The sequence below is a fragment of the Abrus precatorius genome, unplaced genomic scaffold (genome assembly GCF_003935025.1).
Source record: "Abrus precatorius isolate BTA unplaced genomic scaffold, Abrus_2018 Scaffold8, whole genome shotgun sequence".
NCBI classification, from domain to species: Eukaryota; Viridiplantae; Streptophyta; class Magnoliopsida; order Fabales; family Fabaceae; genus Abrus; species Abrus precatorius.
This window is the reverse complement of record NW_020874428.1, coordinates 32,385,190-32,402,009: the sequence shown is the minus strand read 5'-3', so window position 1 is coordinate 32,402,009 and position 16,820 is coordinate 32,385,190. Positions and strand designations below refer to the sequence as shown.

Genomic DNA, 16,820 nt, shown 5'->3' with positions numbered 1-16,820 from the left:
ATTCACAATCCACATATTGTTCAGATAAATAATAAAAATTAAATAGCAAAAAATAGATTAAAGTGGTGACTCAGTGGAGATTATTATTATTTATTAACAAATTGTCATTGCTTCGTGCTTCAGTTCAATGGGGGTTGCCTAGTTGCTTTTCTCCATTTTTGGTAGCTCCTATAGGCCATCTTGAGATGGTGACTTATTGATAATAAGGTGTTTCAGGTGTCTTGTATCAAAATTTAAAATGAAAAGGTATGCCATGTGGCGAAGCCTTGTTATGCCACATCAGCAGTCACCCCTCACGTTTTCAGATTTTAATGGTTAATGTGGCTTCAGCGGTACATAACAAATAATCATACAAGAAGGTAATACAAGTTTTAAATTAGAGATCCAATCATATCTGTCTGTGTAAAGATGAAGTGACAAATGACGAATTTTGGGTGAATAAAATGTCTACACGCACAACTCTATAAAAATTCTAGATGTATTAAAATCACAATAAAATTGTTATAAAAAAGTTTACATTAAAGTTATTTTAATATCAATTTTAATTAAGGAGAAGATTTTTTTTATATTGATATAAGTTTAAAACTTTTTATACTCAATTTAATTTTTTATTTAATTTATATTTAATAGCTAATAAAATAATAAATTATAAAATGATAAATATAAAATAAATAAAAAGTTTAAATCAAAAGAGTTTTTAAATTTAACTAATGTAAGAAGATATAACCCTTTAATTAATTATACTTACAAATACTATATTTAGTTCGGTCAGTTATTGACTCCATCTCACTCTCTTGAATCTAAGAAGAAAAAAAAATTGAAAATTGTGTAGTGGAAGTTGGTGAGAAGAATCCATCGCTCCTTTGGGAGACAAATGAAAAATTGTGGCACCCGTGACACTCTTTAAGTCTTTACAATGGATAGGAAGCAAACTTCAGATTTTTATAAATAGTTTGGAAATTAACAAAATCAGAAATTACGAGGAATTAGTAATTAGTGCGTTTGAATTGATACTAAATTTATTTTAACACTTTAAATTATAATTTTTTATGTGAAAAGATTTAACCGATTTGTTCCAAAGAAGCACTGTGGCCCCTTTAAACCAAAAGTTTTTGTATGAGTTTAGATTGCAGCATCTAATGAGCTTTTTGATTAATGATTATAAACCCAATATTGGTGAGTGGATTTACCGAACATTGCAATTATAAAAATGAGGTCTTTTTTTTCTTTTTCATGGGACAACCGAAATGAAGTTGGAAGACGGGGAAATGAAGATGTTAAAATTTGATTAGCACTAAGTTATGAAATTAACTGTTTCCATCACATGAAAGTTTCTGATAAGGTGCTCGATGTATGTTATGAGAAACAAAGCATCCAAATACTGTTTCATCACCACCAACAAAAACAAAAAATAAAAAATGGGGACCGCAAGAAGACAAAAGCATGGTGGGGTGAATAGAGGGTTGAGAGAGAGAGAGAGAGAGAGAGAGAGAGTAAAACAAGGGCAGCTCAGCATGTCACCAAGGGCGGTGCAGATTTGACGGCTGATTGTTTCATCACCCACCCACCAACAAAAACTCTCCGTGATTGTTTTTTTGGACTGTAGTCAAGGGTAGTAAGTAGTAACCTCACCATCACTGCTATCTAGTCTGTAATACTTCAAAATATAAATTTATAATTAATAATGTTAACATAAATATAAATTTATTATCAAATTAAGAATTATGCTTGTTTGGACTTATATATAAATAATCATAAATTTATATTTATGTTAACATTATTAATTATAAATTTTACATTAAATTTATATTTATAATATTTGTAACATAATTATAAATACACGCGTTAAAAGTAATCAAGTCAGGCGGTGGAAGCTTTGGTGGCCCATCCACTTGCACCATGGTACTGTAACGGGATTCGTAGGGTTCCATCGGTAAACTTATTAAAAACAGAGGTACATTTATGAATTGATTTAAAACAAAAATAAATGTATTATTTTAAAATCAACAAATTAAATTATGTTAATTTATCAAAAAAAAATCATTTAATTTTTTTCATATTAAATTTAAAAAAAAAACTCCTTATTTCTTAATAGTGATTTACTCTTTTTAAAAGAATCAAATTTAGAACAATTTTTTGCCCACTTAACCTAGAGTAGAAAATGCACTATTAATGTTAAGTTAAGTTTTCTACACTTAACCCATAAGAGTGGGACATTTTAACAAATAATTTTGAAGGTAGGTTGTTGATATTTACGGAATTACGGGCAAGATCATGAAGATAGAAATATGTCTTAAGAAAATTGTTGAACCTGGTGTGGACTCCCAAAACATTCTTGACACCCACCGACATCTTCACTCAGGCATCTTCAAAACAGTATTTTGACATTGATGTCAAAGCTATCCAGTCAACAAATTTGATTTGCAAGCTTGTCAATTTAGGAGAAAAAATTGTCCCGACTCACAATGCACAGGAGAATACATGTTCCTCCAAACCCCACAGAATATCCATTTTTCATATTTCGGATCCTGGACACAAACTTTTCTGTTTTGGGCCAACCGTGCGCTACCCTTGATTTTTGCTACTTAATTAAATCACCCTCTAAATTCATGAGTCTTGGATCCTTACTTTTCTTTAACCTTCGGCACCATTCCTTACTGTTTCAGCAAACAATCTTTAATAACTTTCACAGCATCGCCTCTCGGGTAAACAAGATTCATCCAACTATCGAAAACACAAGAAGATAATGCATAGCAACCTCCGTTCAAATATATTAAATAAAAACCTTTCTGATCTTTCCTATGGTAGCTTTGTTAGGTCCCTTATTTTGGGTCCACACTTCCAACAAAGCCTAACACCTAAAAAAATTGGGTCTTCAGCAGACAGGGATCTCGAGTCCAATCATATGAATTAGTTGGTCCACAGAAGCTGAGTGAAGTGGCTGAATATGATCCTCCAGGGCCAGTGTGGGTTAACATTTAATTAATGACATCAATACAGCAAAGGTTTACAATTAGGTAGCAGCAGGTTGAAAATGCAGTAAGTCATTGTCCTCAGATTATAACATACGACCAGAAAAATACAAGTAAAAGAGGCACAGTAATTTAAGAACAACCAAAAAACAAAGGTCAAAATACCAAAACCACTAGCGTCTACGGAGTTGAATTCCCAAATTATACACAAACTATACAAACTTAAACTCTAGGAGAATGTAAGTATAAATCTTGTAAGATCTCAACATTGAACAAAAGGATACTGATTGACTAGCTGAAAGTTGAAACAAACTCCCCTCACCCTCAACCTCCCATCCTGCCTCTAGAAATAAATACGAATACCTTCTCAATTACGTATATAAAGCAGGTGAAAAACCAGCCTGTTTCAAAACTTGAATTCAGAAGCTGCTTGTTGACTGATGCATATAGCCTGAGTGCTAAAATAGATTCTTCGCCTGACATGTACAGAACAGCAAAGTTGAGCCGTCTAAATAATGTACATTATAGTCTTGTAAAAAAAAAAAACCACCCACATTGAGAGAAATGAGCTATGGGAAGTTAAGGACAGTAAAGTGAAGCTCACCACAGGAACTGGTGATAAAAAATGTTACCAATAGAAATTCTGCAGGACTACCAAGTCTCCTAAGCACCAATCCATGGATAAAAAAGAACAATTACAAAATCAGTTGGTTCCAATAATCAAGCAAACAAGTGAATGATTACAAAATTAAACAAGGATGCACCTTTTAGTTTTGGATTCAGCACTTCAAGTAACAGGATAAATAACCATATGCGCGAAGAATAACCATACTAGTGATGGCATTGCTGTAAATTGAAAATTCAATGTATGAACAATCAACAATTAGGATCATATTCTTGAAATCGGCTCTTGAAATCCTCAACAATTTTCATTTCCTCATCTTTGTTATGTTTGTGATTCCTCCAATCTGCATTATCTGCCATATTAAGTAACCCCGCCAGAACCTGATTCATGTTTACAAGTTTTAACACGTACTGATAAATACAAAAAGTTGTAATTTTTATAAGAAAACGTGCTAATCATTGATGATCTCTTCCTGAAAAAAAAAACTGTTAAGAAATATATTGCTATGATTTTGTATTTACTCAGCGCATCACTTCTGGAAGGCTACCTCGCGTCCAAATTGCGCTGGAAATCTCTCTTTCTCTTCAACGTGATGCAGCAGAATTGTGCCTCCAGGGACTTCAGCATAGAACAAGCTTGAATTGCCATCCATTTGTGCCTTCAAAAACTTTCTTCCATCAGAAATGCTTTCAACTGAGTCACATTAAAGAACAAATGAGGATGTAGCAGAAGCCCAAATGATCCAAAACAAAATAAAAATGTAGAGCATTTTCCAGAATAAATAATTGAAGCTGATTTCTTTCAAGTCAGGTAATCAGGGAGAGAGCTAGTAACAAGGCAATAAAAAACAAGAAAGTAAAGGGGAAAGAAGGGTTAATAAGACTTGATGGATCCAGGTCTGAAGCAGACCACATAAGCAATCAAATATGATGCGTGCTTTGGAGACTAATACTTACATCTCTTAGCCACAAATTTAAATCCCAACTTTTGTGCAGCTAAATTGAAAACTTTTTCAACAATAACTGCTTTGGAAGATGGAATGGGAATGGCCTACATAAAACAGTAGAATGTCAACAGCAGTCAATCAAATAAAAATTGAACTAATATAGTCATTCATGAGGGAAAGACAAGAAACTTAATTAACAAAGTACCACTGTTAGAGCCGAAAATAATTAAGCAACAAAATGGACAACAGAATGGATATCTAAAGTGGAATTAATCAAATTATAAACAGGGAATGCAGACCGAAAAGAAAGATAAGGAAGTCATTAAATAAACAAAATGCAAAGACCATGTACCCACGAGAATTTCAACGAGCAACAGAAACTTCTACCTGAAGATTGGCATGGGTGCCACGTATGGAAGCCCACTCAAAAAAGATGACTTCCTTCTCATTGTTCCTGCAGTACCTCTTGAGACTGTTTTGAAACTTAAAGAGCTCAATTTCAGATTCCGAAGACAGAGATAATGTATTGGGCATATGCTCAACTGGTATTATCAGTACATGGTCATCAACAAGTGGACCTTTAGCCAGAGCCAAGTAGTAATTTTCCCCAATGCTTACGATTAAATGCGACTCCACATTCGGGCTTGACAAGCAAAACCAGCATTCTTTTGATCTGTAGTTGTATTTTAGGATAGGTTCATCAATCACAAAGAGCCCAAAAGCTTGAGTGAATAAGGAAGAATCAAATAAACAAATATGAGGAATAACAAAACCAAATTTATATTACATTAGTATTAACATAATACATAAACTTACAAATCTAAGTATCATTTTTTAACAGAAGAAAAATACTAAAAACACACCCTCTAACATACTCTTTCAAGAACGCTATTTATTATTAGTTGAAATTTATTAACAATCACAAAAATTATAAGTGTCTCACTTCACACCAAATTTAATGAGTCACACTCATGTTTTTGTTGTTTTCAATAAATTTTAGAGAATAACTAAGAGTGTGTTAGAAAGTATATCCCTAGCACTTCTCCTGACAGAATGCAAATTGATTACCAAATATAGCAAGTCCAAAGAAAAACCTGCTAGACCTAGTATTTTCAGATCCAGGTCTCCTGGAAAGATGCCTGTCACCTTCATCCTGCAAGCTGTGCTTAAAATTGCAATCTGGACCCCTTTCACATTTTCCCTTGTTCAAAAAGTCAAAACAAACACCTCTCATATACTGTTCCCTTGCATCTATATCATGTCGAAAATAGCACTTCTCTCCCCGTGGACAAGAGCCAGAAGATACAAATTTGAAACACATCTTATCACCATCTCCACCTTCATGTTTCTGTCGCTTTTGAGAAACATCATATCTCCAATACTGAGAATCAGAGACAGAATCACTTGATCTCTTTGTGGCATCCTTTGGAGAAGTTCTTTTCTCCACAAAGGTGTATGGCGATAAGGTGGTATTTGTGGTTTTCATGCCAATCTCAGTTGAAGACATAGTGGATGCAGGTGTAGGGGAAAGTGCATGAATAAATTTCTGGAATGCAGAAGCAAGCAAAAAGTCACAGTACTGAAAAGCTAATAACCATTTAGAAAGAGTGAGAATGGGCAAGTTTATTTTCAAAAATAAAATAAAGTACTATATGAAATGACAAGTCCAAATTTAAGTATTTACCAGATTAGGTCCTCCATACCCTCCTCTCCAGAAAGTATATTTTTATATAATAAATGGAAACTAGTCACACTCACAGGAAAAACACACATGTATAGCAGTTCATGGGCATTCCTTAAGGCATTTTCTATGCAGAAATTTTCAAAAGTATGACCAAAAGAAGAATCAAATGGTCATGCAACAACTAATTAACAATCACTATTACCATATGAAAATGAAAAAGAAATATAAATTTCAATCAAATAAATTTAAAAAAAATAAACAGATAAGTAGTGAAGTATACTGAAGAAAAATAGTCAAACCTGCTTATCTTTATTTCCAACAGATGCAAGCCCTATGAAACGAGTGACATGCACAGCATCAACATTGGAATATGGTTCACGGGCATAGTATATGCCTTTAGTTCCTGCAATATGATAACTGGCAAAAAAAGAATCATAAGAAATAAAAAATCCAATGGTCAGATTTGGGCCTGCTTTTACAAGGCCACAAGATATTCCACAAAAGGCATATTTGGCATACCAAATTCCTCTATAATATATGACACAAATACCAATCACTAGTGGATAGGAGTTAAAATCCTACATGAAAAATCTTCATGATGTCCCCTAGTTCCATAATTTTAATTAGTCTTCTGGTTACCAATCCAACCAAATCCCATTTTCCTTTTTACCACTCATGGTCATTCCTAGTTACAAGGATTTCAAATACAATAACAAAATTTACTATCCTATAACAGATATAATAAACATGGTGTAACACAAAAGTCACTTAAGCGAACATGGAACCAGAGGCCTTACGCTGTCAAAGCTTAAGTTGCAGAATCCAACTATATATTATGAAGTGAGGTTTATGCCTACATTTTCATTTTACTAAATATAAAACTCTTAAACCATTTACCACCATTAAGGTAGTTGCACATGAAACTTTCAGCAAGAAAAGTTAGCTGTTTTCTATCTAACAATTACCGTGGTTTGATCTCTTGTACTAACTCTGATACAATCGAATCACTGCCTGTGGAATCCGAGAGTCCAGCAGGAATGTCTGAAGCAGCTGCTCTATTGGTGAGCCCAGTTGGCCATTCATTAGTAATAACGAATCAAGGAAGTGAACAAACAAACAGATTACTTGCTAGAAAAGTAAGAAGCAAGTGGCACTGAGGCCAGTATAGTGCATGAGTGATGCACATCAATTGAAGGATATGTCAAGAACAAATCAACAATTCCAGGTTCCTCAGCAATTGCTCGCAATGCATCTACATCGTCTTGAGTGTAACTTCCAAACTGTTGAACACTGGATAATTTCCTCCCAGATAAATAGACCACGGTTAATCCTAAAAATAACTGCAATAGATAAGCTACCACATTCGAAATGCCAAATTAAATAAACAAGGAAAAAAGAAGAAGATCGCAGTGAAGCAATGTACCGAAGAGAGTGAATTTGCCACCGCCTTTCAACCAATACAAGTTATCGCAAATCTTGAAGCCGTCCATCTTGAAACCACGATTGGAAGAGTCCTTGGAAGCTTGCGACAAAATTTTAGGGGCGGCGACGCCGTAGTCGCCGATGAAGTAAGTAGGGAGGGGAATAAGGGAGCCACCTTGGATGTACGCCGTCAACTCGTCCACCAGCTCCGGCGAGTCCGGGAAGAACTGACCCACGCAGAATAGCGCGTCGAAAGGACCTGCAGATTTGTTCACCTACAACAACGTGAACTGGACTCAGCGCTGTGGCTGCAAGTCGCGATAAAAACCCTAGAAAGAAACGGAGAAAGAGAGTCACCGATGAGACACGCTTGTAGAGCTGGTTGAGACGGCCTAAAACGTCGCCGCATAGAAGGATTCGAGGGGCCATGACGGAACTTCCAACAGAGAAACAGTTTTCCCCCACTCCAATCAACTCCCGCGTAGCACTTCACTCTTTGCTTAGCCTATGTTCAGCTGTGCTGGAGTGAAGCCAAACGGAGTATAATTATTTGATGGAATGGAATTTTCAGTTTGTATTACTTCAAAAGAATCAATATTATTATATAAATAAATAATAAAACAAAATTTTAAAAAACTAAACGAAGTTAGGACTCAAAAGATGTAAATGTCTGCAATCTTGTATCAAGATGATTCAGTTATTCCATTCATGATGTAAAGCATTTTATTTGTTAGGAAGCAAAGAAGGAATTTAATTATCCTTCAAATTATAGAAATTAGTATCTTTAGTTGATGGTGTCACTTGAATTAATACAATGGTGCGCCAATGATATAGTAGGTGGCATTTATTTTTCTTTTTCATTCACACGCGATAGGATTTGGTTTCAGATCATAGAATGCTAAAATCCTATTATGTTTCTAAAGAGAAACCCTTCATAAATTGCATGTCTCTGTTGTTTTGTGCTTTCATTCTTCTTGTGCGGTATTGTCTGATTTTCTATGAACTTGTGACGATCTTTGGGCCAGGTCCAATGGAGAAGAAGGAATTGATTTTAACAGTATAAAAAACATAATGACTGTTTTAATGTTAGATGTTTTGGGCCTAGGTCCAATGTTGGACTTGAGTGCTGATCTTTGGTGTTTGCTCTTTATTTATATAACTAATTTTTTACAAAAAAAAATAAAAATCGTTATATAAATAACTAAAGTTAAACATACAGTATTACATTAATATCCGTCATTTTACTTATTTATTTGCTATCAACTTTAACAAAAAACGGTAGAAAAAATAAAACCCTCGGAGTGATAGTGGCCATTGGTGCGATCATAAAATATTTTTAAAAGGGATGCAATTATTATGTGAGGATAAATTGTTTGAAAATGAGTATAGGTAAAAATAATAATTAAATTAAAATTATTTGTACCTTATGTTTAATAATACGAGCTAAAATTTGTTGTGAGCTAGTAGTTTTTAGTCGAAAGTTATTAATTTATAATTAAGGGTTTATAATTATATAAATAATTATAAATTTAGATTATTTAATTAGCTAACTATACAATTTATGCTAAATGACTTGAAAAAAAATATATAGATATAATTTACTTTAACACAAAAATGATATTAGTTATTCAAATAATAACTTAAATTTATTTTTAAAATTATTAATAGAGATTACATTAATTGATTTAAATATTTTTTTTTAATTTTAAAAATATTATTTATTTATTTTATTTTATTTTATTTTAAAAGATATACTATCAAATATTAATAATAAAAATGATTAAAAATTAGAGAAAACAAAAAAAATGGTAATAAGAAAATCAATGTACTAGAGTTTTAATTATATATAAATAAAATAATTTATTTTTTAAATAAAAAATATAAATATTAATAACTAACTTTTTGAAAGTTAAACACTTCTTTAAATAGTTTAAAAAATTAAAAAATATATAAATTTCTTTCATTTTATATTTACCAAACAGTCTTACAAATTTATTAACCAAAACAATAGATTAATTTAGAAGCTATATTTTAAAATATGCAAGTTCTCTTAATTAATTATTTTATCAGATCACAAATACTAATAACAAAATATTTATTATCAAATTAAATTTATTTGAAATCACAACGTATATTTATATATAAATTAATAAATATAATTTACAATTTTATATTTTTAAATAAATTTTAATCAATATTTTAACATATATTAAACTTTTGTTAAAAATATATATTTTTATTAAACAACTCTGCTATCTTATTAACCGATCAATAAACATAAACATAACGTATCTGTGTTACTAAACAGAAGGTTCAGTTCTACTATATCCTGTTTCTGGTACAACATTAATGCAATTTATCACTTTTTGTGTGTGTTTGCTCTCATTAACCAGAGTCTCTTGTTGAGTTTATTTTGGCAAGAAAATTTGAAAGGTTCGGAACAACAGTCAACACCTTTTAATTTTTTACAAACTTGTTTTCTTTAATATTATTTTAAAAAAGTGTGTGTAGCATCGTTAATATCAAAACGTTTTGAATTATTATTATATTATTATTCTTTTGAAAAAGTCGAATCTTTTTTTTTTCTTTATGGGTCAGATGAGTCATTCATACTTCATTGTCTCTAAACATTACAGAATTATGAACACTTTGCAAAACAAAATGTAATGGTTTTCATCTTTAAGCCAAGAAACCATGTGAGCGGATGGGGACGCAATTTCGTTAGAAACTTCTGGTTTTTAACAAATATGCTAATAGCACTAGCGTTTTTAATTACTATATATATATATATATATATATATATATAATCAATACATTATGACATATTTTTTAGTAAATTTTTTAATTTTTAATAAATATTTAAAAATAATAATAAGGAATTTTTAAGCTGTTTTTGTTTTACCTTAATTATTGATTTTTGAGTGTATAAATACATAGGAAAGTTTTAGCTTTTTATGGTAGCGGTCGGCATAGGATGAGTGTGAAGACACTGACTCTGTTGGTGCAGTGGGTGGAAGGAGCATGTGCCAAGATTGGTGTGTTAACATGCAAACATAGACAATTCGACATCCCAGGTTACAAATCAAAAGCTCAAATCCAAGTTTCTCTGTAGTAAAATCATACAGAATTATATAGTTCAAACCACTCAAATTCAATATTTTTTATCCTTTTTTTAATTACTTTTTAATATGCCTGCATTTTAAAAATAGAAAATACCATTAAAATTTTCTTTAATAATACAAAAACATTACGCTGCCACAAATTTCATTTACCGAAAAGAAAAGAAAAAAGAAAACATGGAATCATCCTTAAATGGCCGCAACGAGTTGGTTCGGTGCATTGCAACATCGATTGTTGCGGAAAAGCGTTTTTTCACTAAGAAAATGTTATTTTACACAATTTAGGGAGAGTTTTTGTTTTTATTATTTTAAAATGTATTTTTATATGTATATAAAAACATTAAAAAATATAATTATATATAATATTAATTTATTAATGTTTAAAAAATAAAATTGTTTAGCAAAAAAAAAAAAACATTGTTTTAATTTTAAGAAATAGGTTTCTGCAAAAGGCAAGTTGTCTGTTAAATCATACCTAATTTGTTCAAGTGATTAAAATATAACACGTGAGAGATATTTTAAAATGTGATAAAATTAAAATAATTAAATTCCAAAAAAAAATAAACTGATTATCATTACTTAATTAAGTTATGTATATTTAATTTCTTTAAAATAATACTTTAGATTTAGGCCTTGTGTATATATATTTTTTTCGTTGAGAGAATAATCTCATCAAATTATATATGTTTTTAACAATTAAATTTAACTTTAAAGCTGAGTTTAAATATCCACAAATAAAAAATTTATAAAAAAATATAAAAAATTATAAAAATACAATAAATATTTTTTTAATAAAAGTTTATTATTATTAATTGTTTAACCTGAACCTTAAGGGTTAAAATTAATAAAATCTAAAAAAATATATCAAATATCTAAAGCCTTCGATATTCAATTTTTTTTTTAAAAAAAATTCAGTTAGTTAGAGTTAAGTTTTGCATACTTGTTTGTCTACGAAGTGTATAAAATTCTCTTAATATGTAAACTTTATTCATAACCCTTAAATTCACAAAATTAGGTAAAAAGAAAATTCATATTTCTTAATCGTCACTTAAACCAACGTCCAATTCCTTATGATTTAGAATAGGTGCTAGATATATAATACCAGCTACATGCATGTATAATTCATATACCTTCATGTTTAAATGAATATATATTTTCATTTAGTATCGGCTCACAAAGTTCGTTACCTAATGTCCCAAATACTGATCATGTGGGTAGTCTTTAATGCATTAAAAATGCTATACATCTATAGCATGTTGCAATCAGGTTAATTGGTTTGTAAAGATGAAAAATATTAATAGGGAAAGAAAGGGGTCCTCATGCAACTACTTTGGGTGAGAGTTAATGGAATAACGAGTGAATTTTTAAGAGTAGACTATAACGCATGGTTGTGATATGGTCAACAGTAATATGCCGTACTCATTCACCATTTCTGATAGAAACAAAATCACATGACACGACACTGGGATAGCACGAACATGCATCGACATCAAAACATCAACTCAGCGATTACATCATTTGATAGAAGGGTATCCATATTCCAGATGTAAACCCAACCAATTAATTCGTTGCACAACAATACTCTATGAATGCTTTTGAACCAGAGCATATTCCCGTGGCAGAAAAATGAAGCCTCGAGGTTCATTCCTATGCTTATGAATCGTAATTTTTTTTTATTGATAAATGGCATAAAACAAGATAAAATATTCATCCAGAAATTAACTCAGTATATAATAAACAAATGAGATGTATCTATTTTAGCACAACAGAGTTTGCTAACTTACACTCTACCTTTTTTCAGAATAAATATTTCAGCAAATGCCTTGTGTTTTTTGAAAAAATCAAAATAGTAATTTTATACTAGTTATATATATATATATATATATATATATATATATATATATATATATATATATGTGTGTGTGTGTGCATTGTAATTGAATAAATGACATAAAACAAGATAAAATATTCTGCCGAAATGTATTTAGTGTAAAATAAATAAATGAAGACGGTAGAGTTTACTAATTAACTTTCATTCACACATTTTTTGGAATGAATATTTTAATTAGCAAGTTATACCATATATTTAAAAATAATCAAAGTTAAAAATTTCTAAAATACTCTTTTTAGAAAATATAAATGTACATCAATTAGAATTTAGAAACTATGAATGCTAATATACACTAACATATTTTTAAATGTGATTGTGTTAGTAAATTACACCTTTAATATATTTTAATGATCGAAATCACAATTAAAACTTACTAAAATACTTCTAAAAAACAAGTGTATATCAGCAAATTATAATATAATATACTTCAATTTTAAACCCATATATGTACTTTATTTGTCTTAAAACAGAAACTCATGTATAATTTGCTGGGGTTTATGAAAGACGACATTGACAATGAGGGTTACATGCATCCTTTTCTTCCTCTCTTTTCCATACGGCACTAGGACAGTCTTTGGATTGGTTATTTCTCCCTGGCTGCATGAAGACATGCAGGCGAAGCAGAAAAACAACCCTTTAAAGGGAATATCTAGTTGCTTTCATGCTCAATTCTCTCAATCTACACAAATATATATATACATGATAAAGAAAATCTGTGTTGCCAATTATTTATGGTTGTTGATGATTTAAAAAGTTTTGTACACGATAGCCTTTAAATACATGCTTTTTTATTAAAAAAATCGATCACAAACATATAAACAAAATAAAGCCTTACACTTATGTATAAAAAGTATTATATTCTTCTGATTGTTTATAAAAGAAAATCATTATTGTACCACTAATTTTTTTCTACTGTGAATTTCGAATTATTCGCTAACCAAGTTTCTTTCTATAATAACTTATTTTGGGCTAGTGGTTAGAAGCATTGGAACATCATTTTCATGAATAATATTTTTTTTCTTCGATCAAACTAGTCAATGGCCTCATTTCAGCAATTTTTTACTTTTTTTTTTTACCATTGCAATCACAGCTAGAATATTGTGCATAAATAAATGCTTCATTTTGTTTGCTCCATCAATTTAAATTGTTCCTATTAAAAATTTCATGAAAGATTTTTTTTTTCAAACAATATTCTGAAAATGAGTTAATGACAACAATTCACCTTTAAAGATTTTTAGTTGAAGTATAAAAAAAAAGTCATTATTTCTAATTTTAGTAAAATTTGCTTAAACAAATTTAAATTTACTTAAACTAAAATAGAAATAGATGTTCAATTCGTATTATATAAATTTAAATTCATTTAAATAAATTTTGTTAAGATTAAGCAAATTTAAATTTATTTAAAATAAAATAAAACAGTCCAAGGAGGATCCGAAAGATACGCATGAAAAATATTTTTATAATAATTTTACTTTTCTTACATCTACCAAACAAAGGTGATATGAGTGTAAACAGAAGAAGAGAAGAAAAGGACAGAGACTAAAAGAAAGTAAACGTCAAGCAGCGAAGGTACAGTGCTTTATATCTATTTATTTACAGACCCCGTTTCTCTTCGCATCACCGTTCAGTTCACCAATGCCATGGCAGACTCAGCCACCCTCATAGCTACCTGGTTCACACCTTCTTCCGTCTTCATCGTCGTTAACCTCGTCATCGCCACCATAGCACTCACTTCGCGCTTCACTAAGCAACTCCACCAACCCCAACCCCAACGACTCGTTCGAACCCCCTCACTATTAGAACGTGTCAGCTCCTTCAACTTCGCTCTCTACAAACACCAACCAACCCATGCAGAAATAGAACACATCCAACCCCAAGGACCCGAACCCGAACCTGAAAACCCGCAACTAATTCGGACTCCCTCGCTTCTGCAGCGGCTTCAGTCCATGAACTTCTCCCGCTTCTACAGATCGGAGGAAGAGGATCCGGGTCGCGATTCGGGTAATTCGGAGTTAAGGAAATCGGCGAGCGAGAACGCGGGTTCAGTGAAGGGAGAGTGGGAGGATGAAGGGTCGACGGTGGAGCAGCGGAGGCCGGCGACGGCGAGGGGTGGAATGGTGTCGTGGAGAGGGGACGAAGAGGTTGACGCGAAAGCTGATGATTTCATTAACAGGTTCAAGAAGCAGTTGCGGTTGCAGAGGGTTGATTCCGTTCTTCGTTACAGAGAGATGCTGAGAAGAGGTAATTGATGAGATGCGTAAATCACGAACGATTACTGCTCCAAACATGTTTCGGTTTAGTCGACATAGTTTTTGCCAAATATATAGGAGTATCATGCTATATCGTATGCTTTTCGAGTCCTTCTGTAAAATCTTTTTAATGTAATCACGATTACATGTTATCGTTGCCGGAAACTAGGGAGATATTGTTAAACGCTTCTTATTTTTTCGTCTTCGTCGAACATTTAACAATTTGCCAGCTGTGTGTCAATTCTATCCTTTGCTCTTTTATGAGCTAAATTATTGTTAGTGAATCAATTTCATATCTCAATTTCGCAACTACCGTAGACTTTAATTTTTGAAATGAAATGCGATTCTAACTCCAGAAATAGTATTATCATCCTTCTGTGCTTCTACAAGTTCAACCCTAGTCTACGCACAGTAATAAATAAATAATACTCTGAACATCATTTTATATAAAGTACTTATTTACATATATATATATATATATATTTATTTATTTTCCTTTTTAATCGCATCATTTATTATAATATTTTTAATCCATTTCACACTTTTAAGGTGGCTTTTACGGTGGAGAACAGAATCTGATGACCATAGGTGGACATAAACTACAGTATTAATGGTTAATATTGAACAAAGGTTACCGGATGACACGTGTTTTTATTTAATTATTTGAAAATTTCAGTCAAGTCCCTTAATTAAGATGAAAGTTACTGGGCACGCTAGGTAAAACCCTCCACACATCCGCCAGGAATGCGGCAGTGTTGCCGGCGGAGATAAGCTGGCGAAAAATCGCCGACAACAAAAATACTACAGTTTTCTTGCCGTCGATGAACTTAACCGCCTTGAAAAAGAGCATCTCAATGGTTCGAAGCAGCGTTAATTTAACCTTCGTTGTTCTCCTCGTCGACGCGCGATTCGCCATCATCGTCACCGTTCATTGCGGAACCTGTGACTCCGCCTATTTCTATTTCTTCTCCGAGGGATGGACCACCGGCAACATGGGGTTGAAGTTCCCAAAAGGGTGGTGTTGACAATATTAAATACAAAGACACTTACGATATGACTTTTTTCTTGAAAAAAAGACTAAAAAAATTAAATTTAACCCCACTACAATAAAATAATGTGTAAAGTTAAAATTTTATTATTAATTTAAAATCAATATCTTTATAAAATGTTTAAATTAAAATCAATGATAGACATACATTCATATTTTTATTTTACATATCTCTGCTTTAATAAGCTTAAATCCTTTAAAGTTATATTTTAAAGGGTTTGGGGGGAGGGGGGAAACATCAAGCCAAACATCTACTAGATATGCCAACCATTTGCTTTATATGGTTAACAACTCTAATTTATAAACATTTTAATAGTATCATCCTCTGTTTGATATTCTTCATTTTTTTTGTGTTATATTTTATATTTATTGCATTTTTATTTTTATTTTTTGCATTCTTATATCTTTTTTGGGTATAATTCCAATCATTTCCCAATGGCTACTACTTTAGCAACTATGTCATCAAAACTCTACTTATGCCAAGGTTCCGAAGTCAAGTATAAGGAACCTTTCTTCAATCTTCTATAACGGAAATTGCAATTTTCGGGACCCGCAGGAGGAAGATTACTTATCATTTAAAAGATCCAAATTATTAGACGAAAGGGTGTAATGAATTTCAAAATAAACAGCGACGTTCATGGACACAGTTAAATGCACAAAGATTAGGCATAGTTAAATGCACAAAGATTAGGCACAATATGCAAAACGACGACTCACTTAAATCAATTGTACAAATAACCTACCTCATGTTAAGGAAAATGATTTTTAAACTCGATTTTGAGATGTCAAACAGGTAGAAGTAGAGAGATATAGGAAGAAAAAAAGAAGAAGAGAAGAGTGAGAAAGAAAAAGATGAGAAGTTTA

At 31.6% G+C, this 16,820-nt stretch overlaps 2 protein-coding genes across 6 annotated transcripts; one reads left to right on the top strand and one right to left on the bottom strand.

Annotated features, from left to right (window-relative positions):
- Window positions 1-2,748: 2,748 nt before the first annotated feature.
- Window positions 2,749-8,671, bottom strand: LOC113846244 (zinc finger CCCH domain-containing protein 64). Of its 5 annotated transcripts, none has more exons than XM_027474282.1 (12): window positions 8,007-8,616; window positions 7,651-7,924; window positions 7,428-7,557; window positions 7,193-7,312; window positions 6,527-6,644; window positions 5,647-6,089; window positions 4,931-5,216; window positions 4,554-4,647; window positions 4,145-4,255; window positions 3,737-3,977; window positions 3,577-3,635; window positions 2,749-3,448 (listed from the first exon to the last, which is right to left on the bottom strand). In XM_027474282.1, the coding sequence occupies exons 1-9, from the start codon at window positions 8,076-8,078 to the stop codon at window positions 4,218-4,220; spliced, it is 1,575 nt and encodes a 524-aa protein (XP_027330083.1). In that variant the 5' UTR covers window positions 8,079-8,616; the 3' UTR covers window positions 2,749-3,448; window positions 3,577-3,635; window positions 3,737-3,977; window positions 4,145-4,217. The 5 variants fall into 5 exon arrangements, with proteins under 5 accessions (XP_027330083.1, XP_027330078.1, XP_027330082.1 ...); XM_027474277.1 differs by having other exon boundaries at window positions 2,971-3,448; window positions 4,145-4,290; window positions 5,638-6,089; window positions 8,007-8,671; XM_027474281.1 differs by having other exon boundaries at window positions 3,011-3,448; window positions 4,119-4,255; window positions 5,638-6,089; window positions 8,007-8,618.
- Window positions 8,672-14,299: 5,628 nt separating this feature from the next.
- Window positions 14,300-15,933, top strand: LOC113874739 (pathogen-associated molecular patterns-induced protein A70-like). The gene is made up of 2 exons (XM_027512952.1): window positions 14,300-14,900; window positions 15,626-15,933. Exons 1-2 carry the CDS (start codon window positions 14,300-14,302, stop codon window positions 15,931-15,933), a joined length of 909 nt encoding a protein of 302 aa, XP_027368753.1.
- Window positions 15,934-16,820: the final 887 nt, after the last annotated feature.